Here is a 19,442-nt window from a genome sequence, read left to right as displayed (position 1 = left end):
AATGCTGTTATTTATTTTTTTCAGTTATTGAAGTTTTATGCCAACTTTTTTGTGCTAAGTCTACATACAAACTATCAAAAAATTTTTTTTTTTTTTTTTTTTTTTTTATTAAAAATAATATAAGGTACAAGGCGTTGGTGTAAACCAATGTAGCCAACTATCAAAAAATACAGCATTCTACCTATTATCGCCTACTGGTGGACCCGGTAGTAACTGAGATGAATCTGGTTAGGAAAAAGGTAGACTTGTGAGCTTCTATGTACTTTTGTATTCTTTGATAATTTTATTCATTCAATTTTCGAAAATAAAATAAAATTTCATATTGAATAAATCGAGGATTTTTTTCAAATAAAATGTAAGTTGCGTAAAATGTACTATTTTTATTTGTACAAAATATGAATATAAATGATATAAATAAATTTCCCACAAGTGTGCCATGCAAGAAATCAGTTTGAACTGCAAGCTCCATCAGTATTGAGCGGTTAGCAAAGTAGTCGACTTAACCTATAAAAACACTATGGCGAAAGAATTGCATAAAAGTCTAATAAATTACTTTTTGCATCTGAAGGAATTAGACGAAAAATGGTTGGAATTATTCAAAACTGTAGAACGACCGTTGCAAGCTTTGAAAAATCAATGCGAACAATTACGTCTTGTTTCGAGGTAAATTTTCATTATTTATTTTTTCAAATTATCGGATATAGGAAAATATTTGCTTATACTTCTCAAGCAAAAACTCACATGGAGTTAATTGAATAATATTTTTAAAGATGTCGCTTTTTTACAGCAAGGATCTCGATAACGAAGAAATTTGTATGATCGATCACGCGCGAGAGAAACTTATTTTTAAAATTTTCATGGGTATAGAAAATGAGATTTCACTTTTATTAGATTTATTGAAGTCTTTTAAAAATGCTTTACAGGTAGTCATTTCATAAATTTGGTGAACCTTTCTTAAAGTAGATTAATTTATCGACGAATGATCGAATGTTGCGAAATATTTGGTAAACATGAAATATATCTCGTATTATTTCAGGATTTAAAGAATAGATTAAACAATTTGGAAAAATTTCGGAGTAATGTTTCATTAGGTGACGAAGATATGAAAGATATCGTAAATGGAACACCTAAACGACCAAAATTAAATTTACTTTTAGAATGGGCTATCGATGGTTTTCAATATTATCACGAATTGTATCCTTTAAAATAATATTATTAAAATAATTTTTTTTCAGAGTTATCATAGTTTAGAGTAACTTATAGCATATAAACAATATTTCATAAGTAATAATTTTTTAAAGGATTTTTATTTTATACTAATCATCATATTATAATTTCTTATACATGAAGTATAGATTTCAGCGTATTGAAAACAGCATAAAAAATATGGATTATAGAATTGAAGAATCAGTTAATAAATTTGTCGATTCTTTTGTAGAAGATCGGTATAAACGAAATAAATTAAATAGTAAGATTTTCTATATAATTTTATCTAATAATCTAATGTGTTATGTTATAATACTAATTTATGGAATATTTTAGGGATACTAGCATTTACTCAATTCTTAATTATGGAAAAAATTTAATAAAAACTTTTAAACAGTACTTCTTTATTATATTCATTTTCCATTCCTTCCAATAAAGATTTTAGGAGATAATTGAAATTACCAAAAATAGCTCCATGGATTTGGTAAATGTTCAAATTGTTTCCTAAATTTTCCTCTAACATGAGATCGATTGTAGTAACTAACTATAATTTTCAAATAAAATATACGTTGAGAAGTACAAATTAGATTTTGAACACATTTGTTACTGGTGATATTAATTTTAATTTTAACAGAAATAATAAATAGATTTGAATGTCTATTTCATAGTAGTTGAAATATTTAATATCGCAACGTATTTAAACATACGTCATAATGACTTTATCGAATTACGAAAAGACAAAGAGGTTGATCTCCTTTTAAAGTATCACATTCAGTTCCTGTGTTTTGGAATTACAGAAAATCGTCATTTTTTAGAACTTTAATGATAAGCCTAAAAAAAGGGTGTTGAGCTTTCTAATGATCAACCAATCAGCTTATAGTTACGAAATACACATATTTTAGATCAGTGTCTTGCGGAAGCGTCGAGGCGCCGGCGCCTGCTATTGATTCCGGTTTATATCGTGATTTCAAAAGTTACCATCGTGATAGAGGGTGCCACAGTAGCCAACTCTTCCTCGTACTCGAAGGAGACCCTCGCGCTTTTCTTCGTTTCACCCTTACAGGTCAGTGGTGAACTTGCGACGATACTTTTCGTCGGAATACCGATTCATTTTTTTTTATATTAATCATTTGTGTTTGCAACATGAGAGTATATTATTTTATTAAATATTTTAATTAATATTCTAATCGTTATAGTGGGAACACTATTTTATAGAGATATTCGCGAACAAATATATGATTTTTTTGAATGGATAGCCTTGTAGATATTACAAATGATAAAAATTCATTAAATATCGAAACTGTATGCTCATTCATGAGAAACTTGCTTATTGTCTCTAATGTTAATGACGTCAGTGGTGTACTGATAATAGCTTGTATCATCTGTAAAGGATTGGCGCCTCAGAAATTGTGGGTATACTATTGATAATTTTTTGTTTCTAAAATATATCACATAAATATCTGTTCGTGATAAGAGTAATAATTGTACGACCTAGATTTTCCTACTTCGTAAATATTTATTTGCAATATTTTAAATTTTAAGTTAAAAATTCGCTTTTTTCTCCGACGATTTTCTACGTATGGTGCGAAATATCTACATATGTTATTTATAAAAATACAATAATTTTATAAACATTTCTATTAATTAAAAGTTTTTTCTGTTCTTCTGATTAATTTTTATGTTTTTTCGTGATACTTTATATATACATATATACCTATCCCCTGATTTACACGGAAGATCGGTTCATCAAAATACCGTGTTAATTGAAATCGTTGTATTTTTTGTATATAAAACCGTATAAATCAAAATACACTAAAACGTGCATTATTTTTTTAATTAAAAGTTTAATCTTTGGATCATTAATGTCTTTTTCATATTTTCAACTGCAATATCTCTTACGTATGAAGCTGTGCTCATATTCGTACAAGTTCCAGCTGCTACACTTTTTCTAATAAAGTTTTAATTATTTCTTACAGTTCTTATTGTGACTTCATTTATGGAATATAATTTAGTTACTTTTTTCCGTTATGTTTACGTAGACGTCAAATTTGAATTTTGGTTTCTAAATATATTACTTTTCTTTTCACTCGTTTTTTTGTAATTTCTTTCGACGTGGTACAGTGTATAAAATTTTAAGTTAATTATAAAAATGCTACAAAAACTATAATTTCTTATCACTAACTGGTAAATGTAAAGATTTAAAAAATTCCGGTTAGAAAAAGCATACCGATACATATCTTTCTTCTGCTAAGGATCTACTGAGATTTACTATGCTAATTCATTTGAATGGTTTTTGTGTGTATACAAAAAAGGGAAATTTCCTTTTTTAGAGTTAATGCCAATACTATCAATTAAATGGAATTAAAAATTGTCTGTGGAAATATATGTAAAATAAAAATGTTTATTTTTAACAATGTTATTTTTTAAATCTGTTATTTTAAAAATAGCGTGAATAAAGTACCGTGTAAATAGGGAGATAGATGTATATACATATGTAAAAAGTTTCAAATTTAATAAAGCGACAATTTAATCGTAAATTATTATTTCGATTTTTTTTAGTGATCAATGTGATAATTTTTCTTTGAGAGTATTTACATAAAAGAACCTGTCAATAATTTTTTTGCGAGTAAGATATATAAGTATAAAATATGTAACATATGAATATACATATAAGTACCTACATGATTCATGTGTTTTCTTTGCTTGGTTATAATACATATATATATATATAAATGTATAACCCTCTGGGGCATACGTTATTAATCTTTCGTATTTGCCGCGTGACACTTCGTTCTATAATGTATATGTTACGAATAAAATTGAAGATACAATTTCGCATTTTTATATCATTTTTAACATTCAAATAAATTTAGAGTCGCATATAATTGTCTGCTAAACTTATCCTAATTGTCAACGATCAAAGGAAAAGTTTACAAGAAAGATATCAAATTTTATTAGTACATTAATAAAAAACTTGTGTAATTTGTAAAAATTTAAATAAAATTTCCGCGTAAAAAACTTTGGCGATATGATCGTAAACTTTTAATGTGTAGTTATACAATCCAAGAAATAAAAAGAATAATAGAGTAAAACTTTGATATAGTTTTCGTCGGATTAAAATATATAGATTAATTTTTTTCATGGTAGGATGGAGTCCATAGGTACGTGTGGAATATCAGTTCGATTCTCGTAATATAATAACGGTCAAAGGATAACTGGACGTGGCAAAAAAAGATAAAGAAGACTGAAAAGAAAAAAAGAAATAAAATGGCAAACACGGCACATCTAGTTCGTCGTCAAAGTTCTCGGGATTTAAAGCCACAAAAGAGCGTCGATAAATTGGAAATGAAAGAGATGAGAGGTAGATTAGTTGTGGACAATCGTAAAAATATTACCAGTGTCAATTACGGAGCTACGAACGCAGCCTTTGATGACTCCAGTCCAAATAAAAAGGTATATTGTACTTTTATTATATCTTTTTTTTTTAAAACATTTTACTGTATTTAATTAATTTTGTAATTTGTATGTTTTGCTTTCTTTGAAGTCACTTTATTTACATTCATTACCTAATATATTCATTACAGAGTAAGCCGGTGAACGAAGGTGGGGGTAGTAAATTAGGCAGTAACGAGGGTAAAGGAATTTTTCGACCAGAAGCTGGCGAAGATGAACGTGAAAATTGGGATAGCAAGCTCACGTTTCTTTTGGCTACTGTCGGTTATGCCGTTGGTCTCGGAAATGTATGGAGATTTCCTTATTTGGCACAAAAAAATGGTGGTGGTACGTTTATTAAATTATACATCATTTTATATTATTATTATACTATATTAGTTCAAACGGGAGATGTAAATATTATATATAGGCGTAAATCTATAGCTATAAAATTTACATCAATCTCTCTTATTTCGAAGAATATTTTATACAACGAGGACAAGTGTTTCAATTACGATGATCTAGCTTATATCAAGAGGTATACATTTATATATATTTTGTATGAATATTTATTAGAAAAAATTGAACGGTAGTAATGGTATACTATATGTTCGATATAATAAGTACATAAATATATAATATATATAAGTACATTAATTAATATTATAATAAGTACATAAATATAATATAATAAGTACATTAATTGGTCTATTTTATTACAGGAGCATTCCTGATACCCTACTTCGTTATGCTGGCCATTGAGGGTATTCCTATATTTTACCTTGAATTGGCTATTGGCCAAAGATTAAGAAAAGGAGCCATCGGTGTTTGGAATCAGGTGATTTTAAAAAATAATATTGAAATATTAATCGGCCAGTCAACAGGTGTCAAAACAAATTCGATTTATATGGTAATAATTTATACGTGATTTTGTTGTTGTTATGTAGGTTTCACCATACATGGCTGGTATCGGAGTTAGTAGTGCTGTCGTTTCTTTTAACGTAGCCCTTTATTACAATACTATTATCGCTTGGTGCCTCTTCTATTTTGTCCAGGTGAGCCACGAAGTTATTTCGCATTTTGCGTGGACTTTTAAATCAATACAAGATTTTTTTTTAAGAGTTTTCAATCTCAACTACCTTGGGCTGAATGTCCGAATAAATATTTTCAAAATGGATCTTATGCACCGGAACCAGAGTGCTTGGTAAGTATCATTTCTACGAAATCTGTGGATGTCATTTTTATAGAAATGTGAAAAATAGATTCTAATATATGTCAATCTATAGCAAAGTAGCCCAACTCAATATTTTTGGTACCGGACGACTCTGATGATATCTAAAGATATTAATACACCGGAAGTATTTAATTGGAAGATTGCATTGGCTCTAATTATCGCTTGGATTTTGGTTTACATGTGTATGATCAAGGGAATTGCATCTTCAGGCAAGGTATTTGATTTAAATCTTGTAATTTATCTAATATTTATAAATCATTTAAATAAATTAGTAGATAAAGAGTTGTATTATTTCTATATATATTACTTTTTACAGGTCGTTTACGTTACCGCTACGTTTCCATATATCGTATTAATTATCTTCTTTTTTCGAGGAGTCACTTTACCGGGAATGTCAGATGGATTACGGCATCTCTTTACACCGAAGGTATATTTAACGATTATTTGAATAATATCGACAATTTTCAAGATAATACATTGAAATTTGATCTACCATTGCTAGTGGTGGACACTTACAGACCCAGTAGTATGGTTGGAAGCTGGTACTCAAATATTTTTTTCTCTTGGTTTGGCATTTGGTGGTTTAATAGCCTTTTCCTCCTACAATCCAGTTAATAATAATTGTTATCGCGATGCGATAATGGTCAGCTTTACAAATTGCTTCACCTCTATGTTTGCTGGGATTGTTGTTTTCTCCATTATAGGTAAACATTCAAGAAAACATGAATAATCAATAGATATTTTACAACTATTGTAATAACAGGATTTAAGGCCACTATGGTTTACGAAGAATGTTTAACAGAACGAAATATGATGTTAATTAATATTTTTGGTGCCGAGGACAAAATACCTGATGTTATTCCTGATGCAAATACGTTACTTAATATCACGACTGGTAATGGTTCTTTGGACAATTTAATAATACCAAAATTACCGGTATGCGATTTAGAAAAAGAATTAGATAATGTGAGTATTATATTTATCTAATTCATATTTTTTATTTATTGTATATGCGTCTACAGAGTAGGGCAATGATTCTGCCCACCTTGAATATCTCCTTTGTTTACAATTGTATTAAAAAACTCCAGAGAAAAAAGTATTGCGGGGGAGGGGAATCTAATGTTTGAAAGAATTTGTTCTTACGGTCATTTTTTTACGAGATTTCAAATGGTTTTTAAATGGATTTTAGTGGCATTTAGTGTAATTTAAATAAATCTATATATATTTTTGTGATATTTTTATAGAATGTAAAAAACGATTAAAAATTATCTGCATGACCATATCGTTCAGATATCATTTATTCTCGAGTTATTTATATCTAAAAATTACTCTATTCACTTTGAATATCTTTGTTATTTATAATAATATGTAAAAATATGTGGTACAGAACTTGCATAGCATAGAGAGGGTAAAACAATAGGTTATCCCATTTAAAAAAATGAAGATGACTTTGAAATCTTCTTTACACCTCCACCTACGCAAAAGAAAAGGACATCATAATATATCCCCCTCTATACCATGCAAGGTTTGTACCAAACATTTTTTGATATTATTACGAATAACAGAGATTTTCAAAGTGAACTGAGTTATTGTCGCACCCTGTATATGTTATATTTATTTTACAGTCCGCATCAGGTACTGGTTTAGCATTCATCATTTTCACTGAGGCGATTAATCAATTTCCTGGTGCTCAATTTTGGTCCATCTTATTTTTTTTGATGTTGTTTACCTTGGGTATCGATTCCCAGTTTGGTACTCTCGAAGGCGTTGTCACAAGTATCGTTGACATGAAGCTTTTTCCCAATTTACGGAAGGAAATTTTAACAGGTCTGTTGTATGATTGAAAATAAAATAAAATAAGAAGGAAAATATTATTTTTCTATGCAATAGTATTATTAAGTAATTAAACCTTTTTTATTTTGTATCAGGTGGAATTTGCTTGGTATGTTGTGCCATTTCAATGGCTTTCGCTCATGGTGCTGGCAGCTACGTTTTTGTGCTTTTTGACAATTTCAGTGGAAATTTTCCATTATTGATTATTGCGTTTTTCGAATGCATTGGAGTATCCTATGTATATGGATTGAAGAGGTATATTAATCAGCTATTTTTATTCGGTTGTTTTTTATAATAATAATAATAGTAAAGATGATTCATCATAGGTTTGCCGATGATATAGAATTAATGACGGGTAATCGTCCAGGACTTTATTGGTTGATTTGTTGGAAATATCTTAGTCCTTTGGCGATGTTAAGTATTTTGATTGCTTCATTCATTGAAATTGTTGTGGAAGGAAGCGGATATCCTGCATGGGTTTCAAACTTAGGTACAACGGAGAGACGCGAATGGCCAGTATGGGCTCTCATCCTTATTGGTATTCTTATTCTTGCATCTGTTCTTTGGATACCTGTAGTTGGAATTTGCAGGTAGTGTTTAATGCATATGATATAAGGTATCCCAAAAGTCGTTTTACCGAAGAAAGAAAGTATAACAAAAAATCAATATTGGTTTATTAATAGAATTATAATATTTTGTTTTTCATTTCAAGATATTAATCTCCGGTTACAGTGTTGTTAACAAAGTATAGATCGCCACTCCAAATATCAGTAAAAATATAATTTATAACTTTTTAGTACAATTAAACGACTTTTGGAACGCCCTGTAAATCTCATTATCAGTTAATTATTTTTATAAAACTTCAGTGATCATTATTTGATTTGATTTGTATGTCATAGATATTTTGGTATTCTCATCATTGATGACAATGAAAAAGCCTGGTTCCCTGCAGCAGATTTAAAAGAATTTCACGGAATCGTACCCCATGAAGTTACTGCCGCTGAAACACTATTGTTCTGTATAAGAAGTGATGGTACAGAAGGATTATGCTGTCCAACAGGTGGTCCCAGCGATGATGACGAGGATCTCACCTAGAAAAGGTCTTATTTATTTATTCCATATTAAATATGTGTTTGATTGCTTTTTAACTCGAGAAACAGTTGCTTCTGCTAACAAAAATAATTGACGTCATTAATATTTTAGTTTAACCGATTTCATAACGACTTCAAAGTCTTTATTAATTATTATCATTATTAACTGTGTTTAACTGTAAAATTTATCGAGTCAATTAATCTGAAAATAATAGGAACTATTGCATTCCATAAGTAATAATATTTATGCGATATATGAAAACGAATGCTTTTATGAAGAAATTTTATTGTTATTGTTTCTCATAATTTTAACCAACATTATTAAGATCCTCAAGTGTGTCAATATTAGTCAACAGAGAAAAAAAAGGAAACTCGTTCAAAGTTTTGGAAGTTTACAAAAATTAGATATTAGGTAAGGAAATATACAGTACTAATATTATTAGTAGCTAAAAATGGATACGAATCGTCATTTTGCTATATCCGTTAAGTATATACTTACGGATAAATGAAAGGAAATTTGAATTTCATAAGAGAATAATATCGTGACTTTATTTTTCATACGTCGAATGTATTGCTATTATGCTTAGCATTGTCTTCGACGTGTAAATTTCTATTTACATATTATGAAAGGAACGTATTATATCGAAATGCGATGCAATTTACAAGTTTTAAAAATATCTTACTATCTCTTTCTCGTGCGGTATTATTATTGCCTATATCAGATGATGTTTGTCAATGATATACGATTTTATATTCTAAATTATTGATAAAAACTTATTATTGTAATATTTTTGTGTATTCTATCTATAAAATTGAACGCTTTTAAATACTATTGTTGCTTTATATTAAAGTAAACGTATTAAAATTAAAAAGTATCGTATTCCGAAAACGGATGTTTGAGATTGATCGTATATACAGATGCTAGTGGAAAGAACATAAACATATTAGTATGTAATAATGATATGTCGTTTTCAAAGAACCTGTTATATAATTAGATATATTCACAAAAGTTATTCCAGAAATTTGTGGTATATCGACAATAAGTATCAGCAATTGCAATTAATGTGAGATTTAAGATTAGAGTAGGAGCCGTCCATTTAATAAGTTAGAATAGGACGTCTCCCAAATTTTCATTCTTCATTTTAATGTTTTCCTAAATCTTTAAAAAACGCTACTTATAATTTTAGCCGATTCTTTATTCTGTCTGTCCCGACTATGTCTACTAAATTTTTATATAAGGTTCTAACGATAACATTTAACGTTATATTAAGACATTACTGATCTTATTAGATGTATAAAAGAAGTTTTATGATAGAAAATTACGTTCTTTTATTATAGTAAATATTTATTATAGTAAATATTTGTTTTACTTGAAGAAGAGGAAATCAAAAGGTACAAATTACTGTCGTTTACTTTTAAAACGATGGTTAGAAATATCTACGTTCTTTGGTGATCGAGATATGCGTTTAATTTGTTTAATTTACAATATGACTCAAACGATAAGACAAAGTTTCATTAATAATATGTCCGGATGGCAGAAAGAATTGATCGGCAGAATTGGTAGCTTAATCACATTGAAAGTATATCAATAGTGATAGAAATGAAAACGGAAACAACTGGCATATCGTACACGTGTCCTATGTACCTAAAATCAAATTTATTTATGATTTTAACGTAATTCGTCAGTCGTAATTCTAAGGCCTAAAGACAATACAAAATGATATAATGCCTCGATGAGGGATTTATGATGACAATAACAAAATTTAATCGTATTAATTGATGGAGGTGTGACGACAATATATTAACGTAAAGTGACATTTACGTTAAAATAATTTTGATGGTAGTTTCGTTAGGTATGTTGCAATATTATTTTTAATACAATATTAGAAATGTTGAAATATGAAGACTGTTCCGATTGAGATTATATTTAGAAAAAACTAAAAGAAACACACACAAATATAGGAATTGTTTTTTTTTCTTCATAAAAATAACTTATTAAGATGATTTACTTTAGAGTGTTTTTAATTATTACAAATAGAAGAGAAAGCTACAGGAGAAACCGAATAAAATAATTAGTTAACGAATACACGTACAATATTTTCCAGACAATAGAAAAAAACGAGTAGAGTTTATAATCACTCGACATAGGCTCATAACTAATAATCAATTTAGGTTAATTATAGTTATTTTGTTCTTCGTAGAATGTTTTTTCACATAGCTCATGTTTACTTTATTAACATTAAGGTGCTAAACTATAATATAAGGACCGTTAAATAAAAATCAATATTGATAATTCTACGTATATACACATAAATATTAACGTTTACTTGTTAAGAAATCTATAAGAAGCTGTCGATTGCTTTGACAATAATTCCGTTGCCTTGAATGGTATAGCGATTTACAAATACTTATGCTGGGTTTATTCTTGTTAAGATAATGTATATAATTATTGATATTGGCTATAACAATTTTCTCGACAATAAGGTATCTGTATACTGACACACGAATGCGTTTAACAAAAAAAGAATTAATTCCCTGGGATTCGAATCATGATATACCTACGTATTTATATCGGATTATTCCGTAATAATTCGTTAGAAAGTTTATTCGATAAATTCATTAGATTCGAGAAAACAATAGCAATGATATATTTATATTAAACGTACAAATATTACAGACAATAATATTTTAGATCTCATATCGGTTGAATTTCTCATATCAGTAATAGTAGGAAATAAAAGCTATAGAGAAATCGGCATTAATAAATAAAAATGAATACGTATCATGAAACCATATCATGTTTTACGAATGAAAAAGAGAAACAAAAATTAATTAAATTTACTTAAATTTACTTAAATTTAATTAAATTTAATTTAAGTAATTAATTTAATAAATTACAATATACATTTAATTTTTTTTCTTAAATATATATATATTATTTCGATTATTGATTTACAACTATGCTTTGAAGAAAGCAATACATTTCAATAATGTATCCGTGTATCTATAAAATTTCAATTAAACGTGAAATTAAGCGTAATATGAAGTGACTCTAAATTAGTTTATTATGCTACGAAGCATTTATATCATAATAATTAATATCGTGTAATTGAAGTTTTATTATTGATATATTATATGAGATACGATTAAGATGTAGCTTGTGCAATAATTAATAGGATATAAAAGCGAATGGTAGTTATTGTTATGATTATATCATATAAATATAATAAATAAATAAAAGAATATATAATATATATATATATTAAATACATAAAATAATATCGGATATACGTAAAATTGTACATATATATTGTTGTCACTTGAATGTTGAAATAAATGCTGTGCCGATAAAATAATTTTCTATCTTCTTAAATTATCAATAATGAATTAGAAAACTTCTTTATCAACTGATAGTTAGGTTTAGGGTTAATTCACAACAAACAATTCAAAAGTACATAGAAGCTCACAAATTCACTTTTCGCGTAACCACAATCATCTTAGTTAGTACCCTGACCACCAGTAGGCGAGAGTAGGTGCTTAATTCGATGACGATACTATCAAAGAGTACAGTATATTTTGATAGTATATGATAATATATGATATATTCTTATAGAAGATATACTGTATTTTTTGATAGTATTGACCACGAAGTCTGTTTGATCGTCATCGAATTAAGTACCTGCTCTCGCCCACTGGTGGTCCCGGTACTAATTAAAATTATTTTAGTTACGCAAAAAGTGGACTTGTGAGCTTTACGTAGTTCTATATTCTTTGGTTCACAATATTGGTCATTTAATTTCTCTTCTAGTTATTCTTAATCTTCTATGGACTAAATGAGTGAAAGAATCGTTTGAGTGGTGTAGTTGGGGTTTTATTAAGAGTGTTTATATTTTTTACGAACATTTAGAATTTGATATCATTTTATGAATTATTTATGTTAACTACTAAAAATTTCTAATATATTTTCAAACAAGCATATCTTTATATGATAAATATAATATAAATTAATATTTCTTTCTCTAATTTTTTAAAATAAAATAATATATTAAGTAATTTAAGTATACTTTTAAAGAAATATTTTTTTAATCTGATATTAAATAAGAAATTTTAATTATACACACTTATAAATATCTATATATATATATAATTTAATAAATAATTCACATTTGTTAAGTTGCTTTTTTTTGTTTTGCAGTAATTGAACAAATATGTATTTATTTAATTAATAGTATTAAAAATTTTATAAATTAGTTATAGTCTATATATATATAAAGATCATATGCTTAAATTATTCATACGTCGGTTATCTGCTGATAAAATGACTTTATTCACTCAATGTTTAAATCCTATTACGGGTACTGCGACTTGGGAAGAAAAGGCCCAAGATTATGACTATCACCAGGAAGTAGCTAGATCGGCATTTGCTGATATGTTGCACGATCATGAAAGAGTTAGTATTTCAAATATAAATAATATAATTTTTATATAAGACGAGAGATATATAAAAAAGTGATGTTTTTGATTATGTAGAATCACAAGTATAATGTAGCACTTGAGGCTGCTATTAAAAAAAAACATGAAGCTGGAGAAGAAGCTAATGTACTTGATATTGGTACTGGTACTGGCTTATTGTCTATGATGGCAGCAAAATGTGGAGCAGATAGTATAACAGCATGCGAGGTATTTTATTATGTTATATATATATATTTAGTGGTCAGAAGTTTGGGTACTCTTCAAATTTTTTTATTTTTGCATGTGTTTTTATATGACTACTATTATAAAAATTCATCAGAACTCTCAAAGTATAAGTAATAAACTTTTGTAGCAACTAGTATTTTTTATGATATTGCATTACAGTACTTTAGGTGTTCAGTTTTGTTTTCGTGGTAGTGATGTTTCAGTAAATTGTTTATCTCTGCTGCAGTTAAATATAAATGATACTGATCTAACTTTTGGTCTCAGTAGTGTATATATTTTTAAATAAGACTTTATTATTCTTAAAATATTTTAAAATATCCATAATGTCTTTTTTATTGTTTTATTTTTAGGCTTTCACTCCAATGGCTGTCTGCGCTGTAAGAATTATAGAAGAAAATGGTTTCGCAAACAAAATTAATTTGATACATAAACGTTCTACAGAAATGACAGTGGGTGAAGGTGGTGATATGGCTAAAAAAGCAAATATTTTGGTGACTGAAGTATTTGACACTGAACTTATCGGAGAAGGAGCATTATCTACGTTTCGTCATGCTCATGAAACATTACTCGAAGTATTATTAACAATTGATTCTTTAAACTGATAGATATTCCAATTACTTACATATATTTATAAATAATTTTCTTTACTAGAAAGGTAGTATAATAATACCAAATAGTGGTACTATGTGGGCACAAGTTGTTGAAAGCAAATCCGTTTCTGCGTGGAATAGAATAGAATCAATCAGTGATATTAGGACACACAAAATTTTAATAAATGCTCCATTATGCATAAAATCATGCTCCGGGGCAGCAGCTGTACATGACATTCAATTATCACGTCTTCCTCGTGATGAATTCAAACCTTTAATATCACCACAGCCTATTTTTAGGTGAAGATATATATATATATACACACATACTAGTATTATAAGATGTGTGTTTATAAAATATTTAAATTATTTATGTTTTAGATTTGATTGGTCTGGGACTACACCTCTGCAGTTTAATGAAAAAGTGTGTTTAAATGTTTTACCAATTGATAGTGGTATTGCTCATGCAATATTTTTATGGTGGGATTTAGATATGGACACAGAAGGAAAGGTGATAATTAATGCTATCAAAGTAATATACAGTTTTGATAATATTATTATATTAGAGATATTTAATAGGTCCTATTAAGCTGTGCACCTGTGTGGGAACATCCTGAGATTAAAAATTCGAAACATAATAATATACATCTTAATGAACTAGTTGATAATATTCCATGGAGAGATCACTGGATGCAGACTATTTATTACCTCCCATCTGAAGTACAAATAAATATTAATAATAAGTTTAATCTTGTTGGTTATCACGACGAATACTGTTTTTGGTTTGATATAAAAAATGATCCAATGTATGTTTTATTTTCTTTATTGCATTGATTTCATTTGTTTGTTATATTTCTAACATTTGAACTTTGTTTCAATTTTAGATTAGATATACCGAATTGCGATAGACCAGTATGTACTTGTATCACGCACATTGCTTACTGCAGAACACGCATAGGTCAATTGAACGATAAAGAACGGAATAGTAAATATATAAAAGCATTGTCTAAAAAGATTCATCCAAATTCTGTTTGTCTCTGTTTATCAGATGGATGCTTATTAGGTCTAGCTGCTGCACAGCTAGGTGCCAAAAAAGTATATGTATTAGAAACAAATATGTTATCTCGAAGAACTATTGAAATGTTTATAAAGACAAATAATCTTAAAGAAAAAGTAGAAATTCTAACAAAAGATGATTTGCCGCCAATTATTAAAGTGGATTTAATTTTTGGTGAACCATACTTTATTAGCTCTATTGTACCATGGGAAAATCTTCGATTTTGGTATCTTGCTTCACGATACTCATCAGATGTTCAAAGAATACCTATTGCAGCTACAATAAAAGCAGTTGCTATGGAGTTAAAAGACTTATATAAAATTCGAGCACCTCTTGGAGTGTGTGAAGGTTTTGATTTATCTAGTTTTGATAAACTTGTTCAGGTAAGGCACTCTATATGTGTAAAAGTTTAAAATATCTTATTTTTTTTTTGTACAATTTTATATAGGAATCAAGTGACAAAAGTGATAGTCCTATAGATGCACAACCTCTGTGGGAATATCCAGCTCGAGCTTTGACATTACCTTTTACTATAAAAACATTTGACTTGTCTTCAAATGTTCATAATCATAAACGTATTCAAATATCGGATTACGTTCCTATTTTGCAGTAAGACTTGTTTTAATTGATGCATATTTAAAACTATATTATTTCGGATAAATTTACGAATTATTTTTTGTATTTAGAAATGGATCATGCAATGGAGTTGCATTGTGGGTTGATTGGCAATTAGATCCAGAGATAAGCATATCTTGTGGACCCACTGAAGAAATAGTACCTGGTGAGAGAATATCATGGGATAGATTTACTAGACAAGGTGTGCATATTTTTCGAAACATTAAAAATGTTTCATGTACAGATAAACTGTCATGGTCCTTTAGTTTTGCACCGAAACATGGAAGTATAGAGTTTAAATTTAAGATAAATACACCCAAAAAAAATAAGAATGGTTAACACTAATGATGATTATCTTAATTGAAAATATTAAATAAAAAATAAATATTATTTTATGCCACTTGCATACTTATTCGTTGTAGAAACTTATTTTAATAATTTACTTTATGCCTTACTTTACTAAGATTCTTCAGGTAACATACGTAATTGTTTAGCTAGACGTTTGCTTATAAGTTTAGGGTAAGTTTTTTGTTTCATTAAAAACTCTTTACTCTGATGAGTTACTGCCCCATTTTCGAGTTGAAATCTAAAATACATATTCTGTAATTTTTTTTTCAATATATTATAGTAAAATACAATATATAATATAAAGGATATACAGATTAATTAAACAAAGAAGCATTACTAACTTGCAGAGGTAATGTAAAGGCCCAAGCATAATATTTTTCAACTGTTGGTTTCCCTCTAAAATTGAAAGTGCATATGCCCCTGTTTCAAGAGTCGATAAGCATCCTTCAGTTGGTTGTGTTCGTATGACATATTCACTCACTGGTACGCCTATTAGTTTGTAGGCTCGAAGTAAATATAATGCAGGGCTCGCATGATATATAGCCTATAGCGTAAATTCTTTTTTGCATATTTGTTCTATTAACAATTTTATGCATACAATGTTAAGTGATATTTATACCTTTGCCTGAGGCCAAGTACCATCCAATAAAATTAAATTATATGGTTTCTGACCATTTGTGCCTACTGGATCTAATTCATTCAGAGCTACAGCTCCAGGTGACGGATATAATAAAATTGTATTATTGTCACTTAAAATTTCTGTTAAGCCTTCATGTTTAGGTGATGGGAATTTCTTCCCTCTGTAAATCGAAACATCAATTTCTATTTTTGTTTCTTTAACTTTACAATTATTACCCTACCGGAAAGTTAAACACTTTCCATCCTCTAAACCAAGCGATAGCATAGGAGCTGTACGTAAACAACGTTTCACTTCTGCTGGATGCTGTAAAATGATGATCCTAGATTCAGGACACAGTCGCTGTTTTGGAAGACCAGGACACCAACATACTGCTACCGGTCTTCTGTAGCAAGGAACATAATGGCACACTGAATTTCTTAACAACTTGCTAATTAGCTAAAGGATTTTTTCTCAATGTCATGATTGAAAAATTGCAATATATATTAAATAATATACACATAACCTAAGAAAAAGATAATGTAATTAATTTTACAAATAAATGATGATAACAAATGAAACAACCAAGTTACAGACATAACCTAAAAGTAAACAAAATGACATACTTGCATTGTACACATTTATCTCTTGCTTTAGGAGGATCTGCGGATATCTTTGATAACTCCTCCCACGTTGTATCTTCGTTTGTCATGACAAAAGTTTGTGAATTTTTACATATAAGTTATTAATTGACAATTGCGTACGCATAATAATACACATTGGACGAATACCAACTAAAGTGGATACTGGAAGCTACTATGCTAAGGATAGATATATCTCGAGATAACTTCGATATATTTATCGTTTCAGAAATATTTTTGAAAAAGAGAAATCATTAATTAGGTATTTCAATTTTACGTACAATCTTTCCAAATAGGTATCAAAATGCATTTTCAATAAAAATTACAAAGTGATCTTTCTCATAAAGGTTTTTTATTTGTAAATAAATGGACAAATGTTATTTTCCAATTAAAGATGAATGAATTATCGATCCCCGGAATGAAATCTTTACGAACAATCGATCTAATATTTCGGAGGAAGTATTTTTTTTTCTCACTCGCGATAGAGGTAAAGATCGAGACGAAGAGAAGACGAAGGAGATAACAAATAAATAAAGATAAAACAAAGCAAAATAAAGCAAGAAAATAGGATTGTGAGGTGAAGAGGTTTCGAAAAGAGAGCTACAGTGGCTACGTAGGAAAAAAAATGATGCCAGTATTTTTAATGGGAAGCTGAAGGCGAGTTGAATAGAACGAGCTTTTGGGGTGGGTACCGACACTCAGTTTCTTTGATCAATAATGAAACTTTTCTCTGTCTCTCTCTTTCTCTCGTTCTTTCCTATCTACCACCCTGTTGCCATCCACCCTCCTCTCTTGTAGCCCTGCTTTTCCTTTCTCTTTCTATCTATCTGTCTTTCTTTCTTTCTTTCTTTGCTTCCATCGTTCTCTATCTTATCTTATACATTTTTAACCCTTATTTCAATCCCTCGCGAGGACATCGTGAGACTCTACGAGGGTTCAAAGAGAGAGCCAAGTTCTAACAAGCCTCAGGCTTCGTACCCCCTGGCCCCCGGATGTCTCTTTTAAATAATCCATCGGACGATCCATTCGTACGAAAGCACCGTTTTTCTGCGAAAGGTTTAATAGTCTTCAAACTACTAGAGTAGGCAGTTTCCTAGAGTGGCCTCAAAAAATTTCGAATTTTCGACTGCAAATATTCCGAGGTTCCATCAAAATTCCCATCTTTCGTGAATTTTATTTTTTTTGTATAAGATATCGTAAGACAACCAAAATTAAGATACCTCAAATAATATATATAATATTATCATGATTTTTAAAGAATATAGTACTTTATGAAACTCACTTTGAATAATTCAAAATTATTCTTTTAAGATTGTTCAAGCAGCACGAATAAAGATTCTGCTGATATTCGCTTCAGTTATTGAGATAATTGCTTTAGAAAAAGTTATATGGACGATTCTTCAAAAATTTGTCGCCGTTTTTAAAAGAGAAGTCCAGGTAATTTATAATTTATCGAGAATAATCTTTGAAACGATAGTTTCGTCATTATCTTTGCGAGGATACACTTTCTTGTGTCTGTTAAATATTCTGATATGTTAATAAAGAATTTCTTTACTTTATTTTTGTTCTTTCGTTTATTCAAGGAAGAAAAGTAAAAAAAGAAATGGTTAAGAAAGAATTTAACATTTTTTTTATTTTTAGTGATCTGATCTATCATGGACATAATACTTGTCTAACCAGAGACAAAATCCTTGCATAGATTTCTCATTCTTTCTCGTAGCGTTCTTTTTTCGTGTTTTTCGCCTCTTGACAAAGAAAGCGAAGTCGTTCTCTTTACTTGGGGATCGTGAAAGTCAAGGAGATTCGAGAGTGTAGGATATGGTGAGGGACGAGGGAATACGATTTATGAGAAAAAGAATAGGAAAAGAGATAGGGAACAAAAAGAGGGAGGAAAAAGAGGTTGGACCGCACAAAGAAAAAAGCGCAGGCGGGAGGTCGAGGTGAATACGGAGAGAAATAGAGAGAAAGAGAAAGAGAAAAAGAAAGAGAAAGAGAAAAAGAAAGAGAAAGAGAAAGAGAGAGAGAGAGAGGTGCGGAATAATGCTTAACAAGCCGACTTGAAAGGACGGCCGCCATGTTGA

The 19,442-nt window shown here is 29.2% G+C and overlaps 4 protein-coding genes across 7 annotated transcripts; 3 read left to right on the top strand and 1 right to left on the bottom strand.

Annotated features, from left to right (window-relative positions):
- Positions 1 to 203: 203 nt before the first annotated feature.
- LOC122520660 lies at positions 204 to 1,605 on the top strand. Of its 2 annotated transcripts, none has more exons than XM_043640850.1 (6): positions 204 to 239; positions 569 to 663; positions 788 to 923; positions 1,037 to 1,194; positions 1,356 to 1,468; positions 1,543 to 1,605. In XM_043640850.1, the coding sequence occupies exons 1-6, from the start codon at positions 219 to 221 to the stop codon at positions 1,584 to 1,586; spliced, it is 567 nt and encodes a 188-aa protein (XP_043496785.1). In that variant the 5' UTR covers positions 204 to 218; the 3' UTR covers positions 1,587 to 1,605. The 2 variants fall into 2 exon arrangements, with proteins under 2 accessions (XP_043496785.1, XP_043496784.1); XM_043640849.1 differs by lacking the exon at positions 204 to 239 and adding an exon at positions 316 to 355 and having other exon boundaries at positions 431 to 663.
- Positions 1,606 to 2,156: 551 nt separating this feature from the next.
- Positions 2,157 to 11,612, top strand: LOC122520659 (sodium-dependent neutral amino acid transporter B(0)AT3). 2 transcript variants are annotated; one of them, XM_043640846.1, is made up of 14 exons: positions 2,157 to 2,269; positions 4,354 to 4,659; positions 4,791 to 4,986; positions 5,361 to 5,476; positions 5,586 to 5,693; positions 5,759 to 5,842; positions 5,925 to 6,086; positions 6,189 to 6,299; positions 6,375 to 6,576; positions 6,636 to 6,838; positions 7,498 to 7,699; positions 7,801 to 7,960; positions 8,032 to 8,295; positions 8,605 to 11,612. In XM_043640846.1, exons 2-14 carry the CDS (start codon positions 4,474 to 4,476, stop codon positions 8,798 to 8,800), a joined length of 2,190 nt encoding a protein of 729 aa, XP_043496781.1. In that variant the 5' UTR covers positions 2,157 to 2,269; positions 4,354 to 4,473; the 3' UTR covers positions 8,801 to 11,612. The 2 variants fall into 2 exon arrangements, with proteins under 2 accessions (XP_043496781.1, XP_043496782.1); XM_043640847.1 differs by lacking the exon at positions 2,157 to 2,269 and adding an exon at positions 2,276 to 2,615.
- A 1,406-nt stretch (positions 11,613 to 13,018) lies between these two features.
- LOC122520657 (protein arginine N-methyltransferase 7) lies at positions 13,019 to 16,162 on the top strand. The gene is made up of 9 exons (XM_043640843.1): positions 13,019 to 13,246; positions 13,327 to 13,476; positions 13,845 to 14,066; positions 14,146 to 14,384; positions 14,466 to 14,595; positions 14,664 to 14,890; positions 14,969 to 15,524; positions 15,590 to 15,750; positions 15,828 to 16,162. Exons 1-9 carry the CDS (start codon positions 13,076 to 13,078, stop codon positions 16,093 to 16,095), a joined length of 2,124 nt encoding a protein of 707 aa, XP_043496778.1. The 5' UTR covers positions 13,019 to 13,075; the 3' UTR covers positions 16,096 to 16,162.
- Positions 16,163 to 16,168: 6 nt separating this feature from the next.
- LOC122520658 (tRNA-uridine aminocarboxypropyltransferase 2) lies at positions 16,169 to 18,061 on the bottom strand. Of its 2 annotated transcripts, none has more exons than XM_043640845.1 (5): positions 17,347 to 18,061; positions 16,965 to 17,126; positions 16,724 to 16,904; positions 16,446 to 16,648; positions 16,169 to 16,356 (listed from the first exon to the last, which is right to left on the bottom strand). In XM_043640845.1, the coding sequence occupies exons 1-5, from the start codon at positions 17,430 to 17,432 to the stop codon at positions 16,317 to 16,319; spliced, it is 672 nt and encodes a 223-aa protein (XP_043496780.1). In that variant the 5' UTR covers positions 17,433 to 18,061; the 3' UTR covers positions 16,169 to 16,316. The 2 variants fall into 2 exon arrangements, with proteins under 2 accessions (XP_043496780.1, XP_043496779.1); XM_043640844.1 differs by having other exon boundaries at positions 16,169 to 16,342; positions 17,347 to 18,058.
- Positions 18,062 to 19,442: the final 1,381 nt, after the last annotated feature.

The sequence above is a fragment of the Polistes fuscatus genome, unplaced genomic scaffold (genome assembly GCF_010416935.1).
Source record: "Polistes fuscatus isolate 324 unplaced genomic scaffold, CU_Pfus_HIC Scaffold4, whole genome shotgun sequence".
In the NCBI taxonomy this organism is placed as follows: domain Eukaryota; kingdom Metazoa; phylum Arthropoda; class Insecta; order Hymenoptera; family Vespidae; genus Polistes; species Polistes fuscatus.
The sequence above is the reverse complement of the archived record's forward strand: the minus strand, read 5'-3'. Positions and strand labels throughout refer to the sequence as shown.

Coding starts and splice junctions, on each gene's coding strand:
- LOC122520659 (XM_043640846.1), top strand. CDS start 4,474: ATGGCAAACACGGCACATCTAGTTCGTCGTCAAAGTTCTCGGGATTTA. Junction 5,694..5,758: donor GCCTCTTCTATTTTGTCCAG/GTGAGCCACGAA, acceptor TTTTTTTTTAAG/AGTTTTCAATCTCAACTACC. Junction 8,296..8,604: donor CCTGTAGTTGGAATTTGCAG/GTAGTGTTTAAT, acceptor TGTATGTCATAG/ATATTTTGGTATTCTCATCA.
- LOC122520657 (XM_043640843.1), top strand. CDS start 13,076: ATGCTTAAATTATTCATACGTCGGTTATCTGCTGATAAAATGACTTTA. Junction 13,477..13,844: donor ATAGTATAACAGCATGCGAG/GTATTTTATTAT, acceptor TTTTATTTTTAG/GCTTTCACTCCAATGGCTGT. Junction 14,067..14,145: donor CTCATGAAACATTACTCGAA/GTATTATTAACA, acceptor TTTCTTTACTAG/AAAGGTAGTATAATAATACC.
- LOC122520658 (XM_043640844.1), bottom strand. CDS start 17,432: ATGACAAACGAAGATACAACGTGGGAGGAGTTATCAAAGATATCCGCA. Junction 16,905..16,964: donor GGAAAGTGTTTAACTTTCCG/GTAGGGTAATAA, acceptor TTCGATTTACAG/AGGGAAGAAATTCCCATCAC. Junction 16,343..16,445: donor CCTTTACATTACCTCTGCAA/GTTAGTAATGCT, acceptor TATGTATTTTAG/ATTTCAACTCGAAAATGGGG.
- LOC122520660 (XM_043640849.1), top strand. CDS start 518: ATGGCGAAAGAATTGCATAAAAGTCTAATAAATTACTTTTTGCATCTG. Junction 664..787: donor CAATTACGTCTTGTTTCGAG/GTAAATTTTCAT, acceptor GCTTTTTTACAG/CAAGGATCTCGATAACGAAG. Junction 1,469..1,542: donor TAAACGAAATAAATTAAATA/GTAAGATTTTCT, acceptor GGAATATTTTAG/GGATACTAGCATTTACTCAA.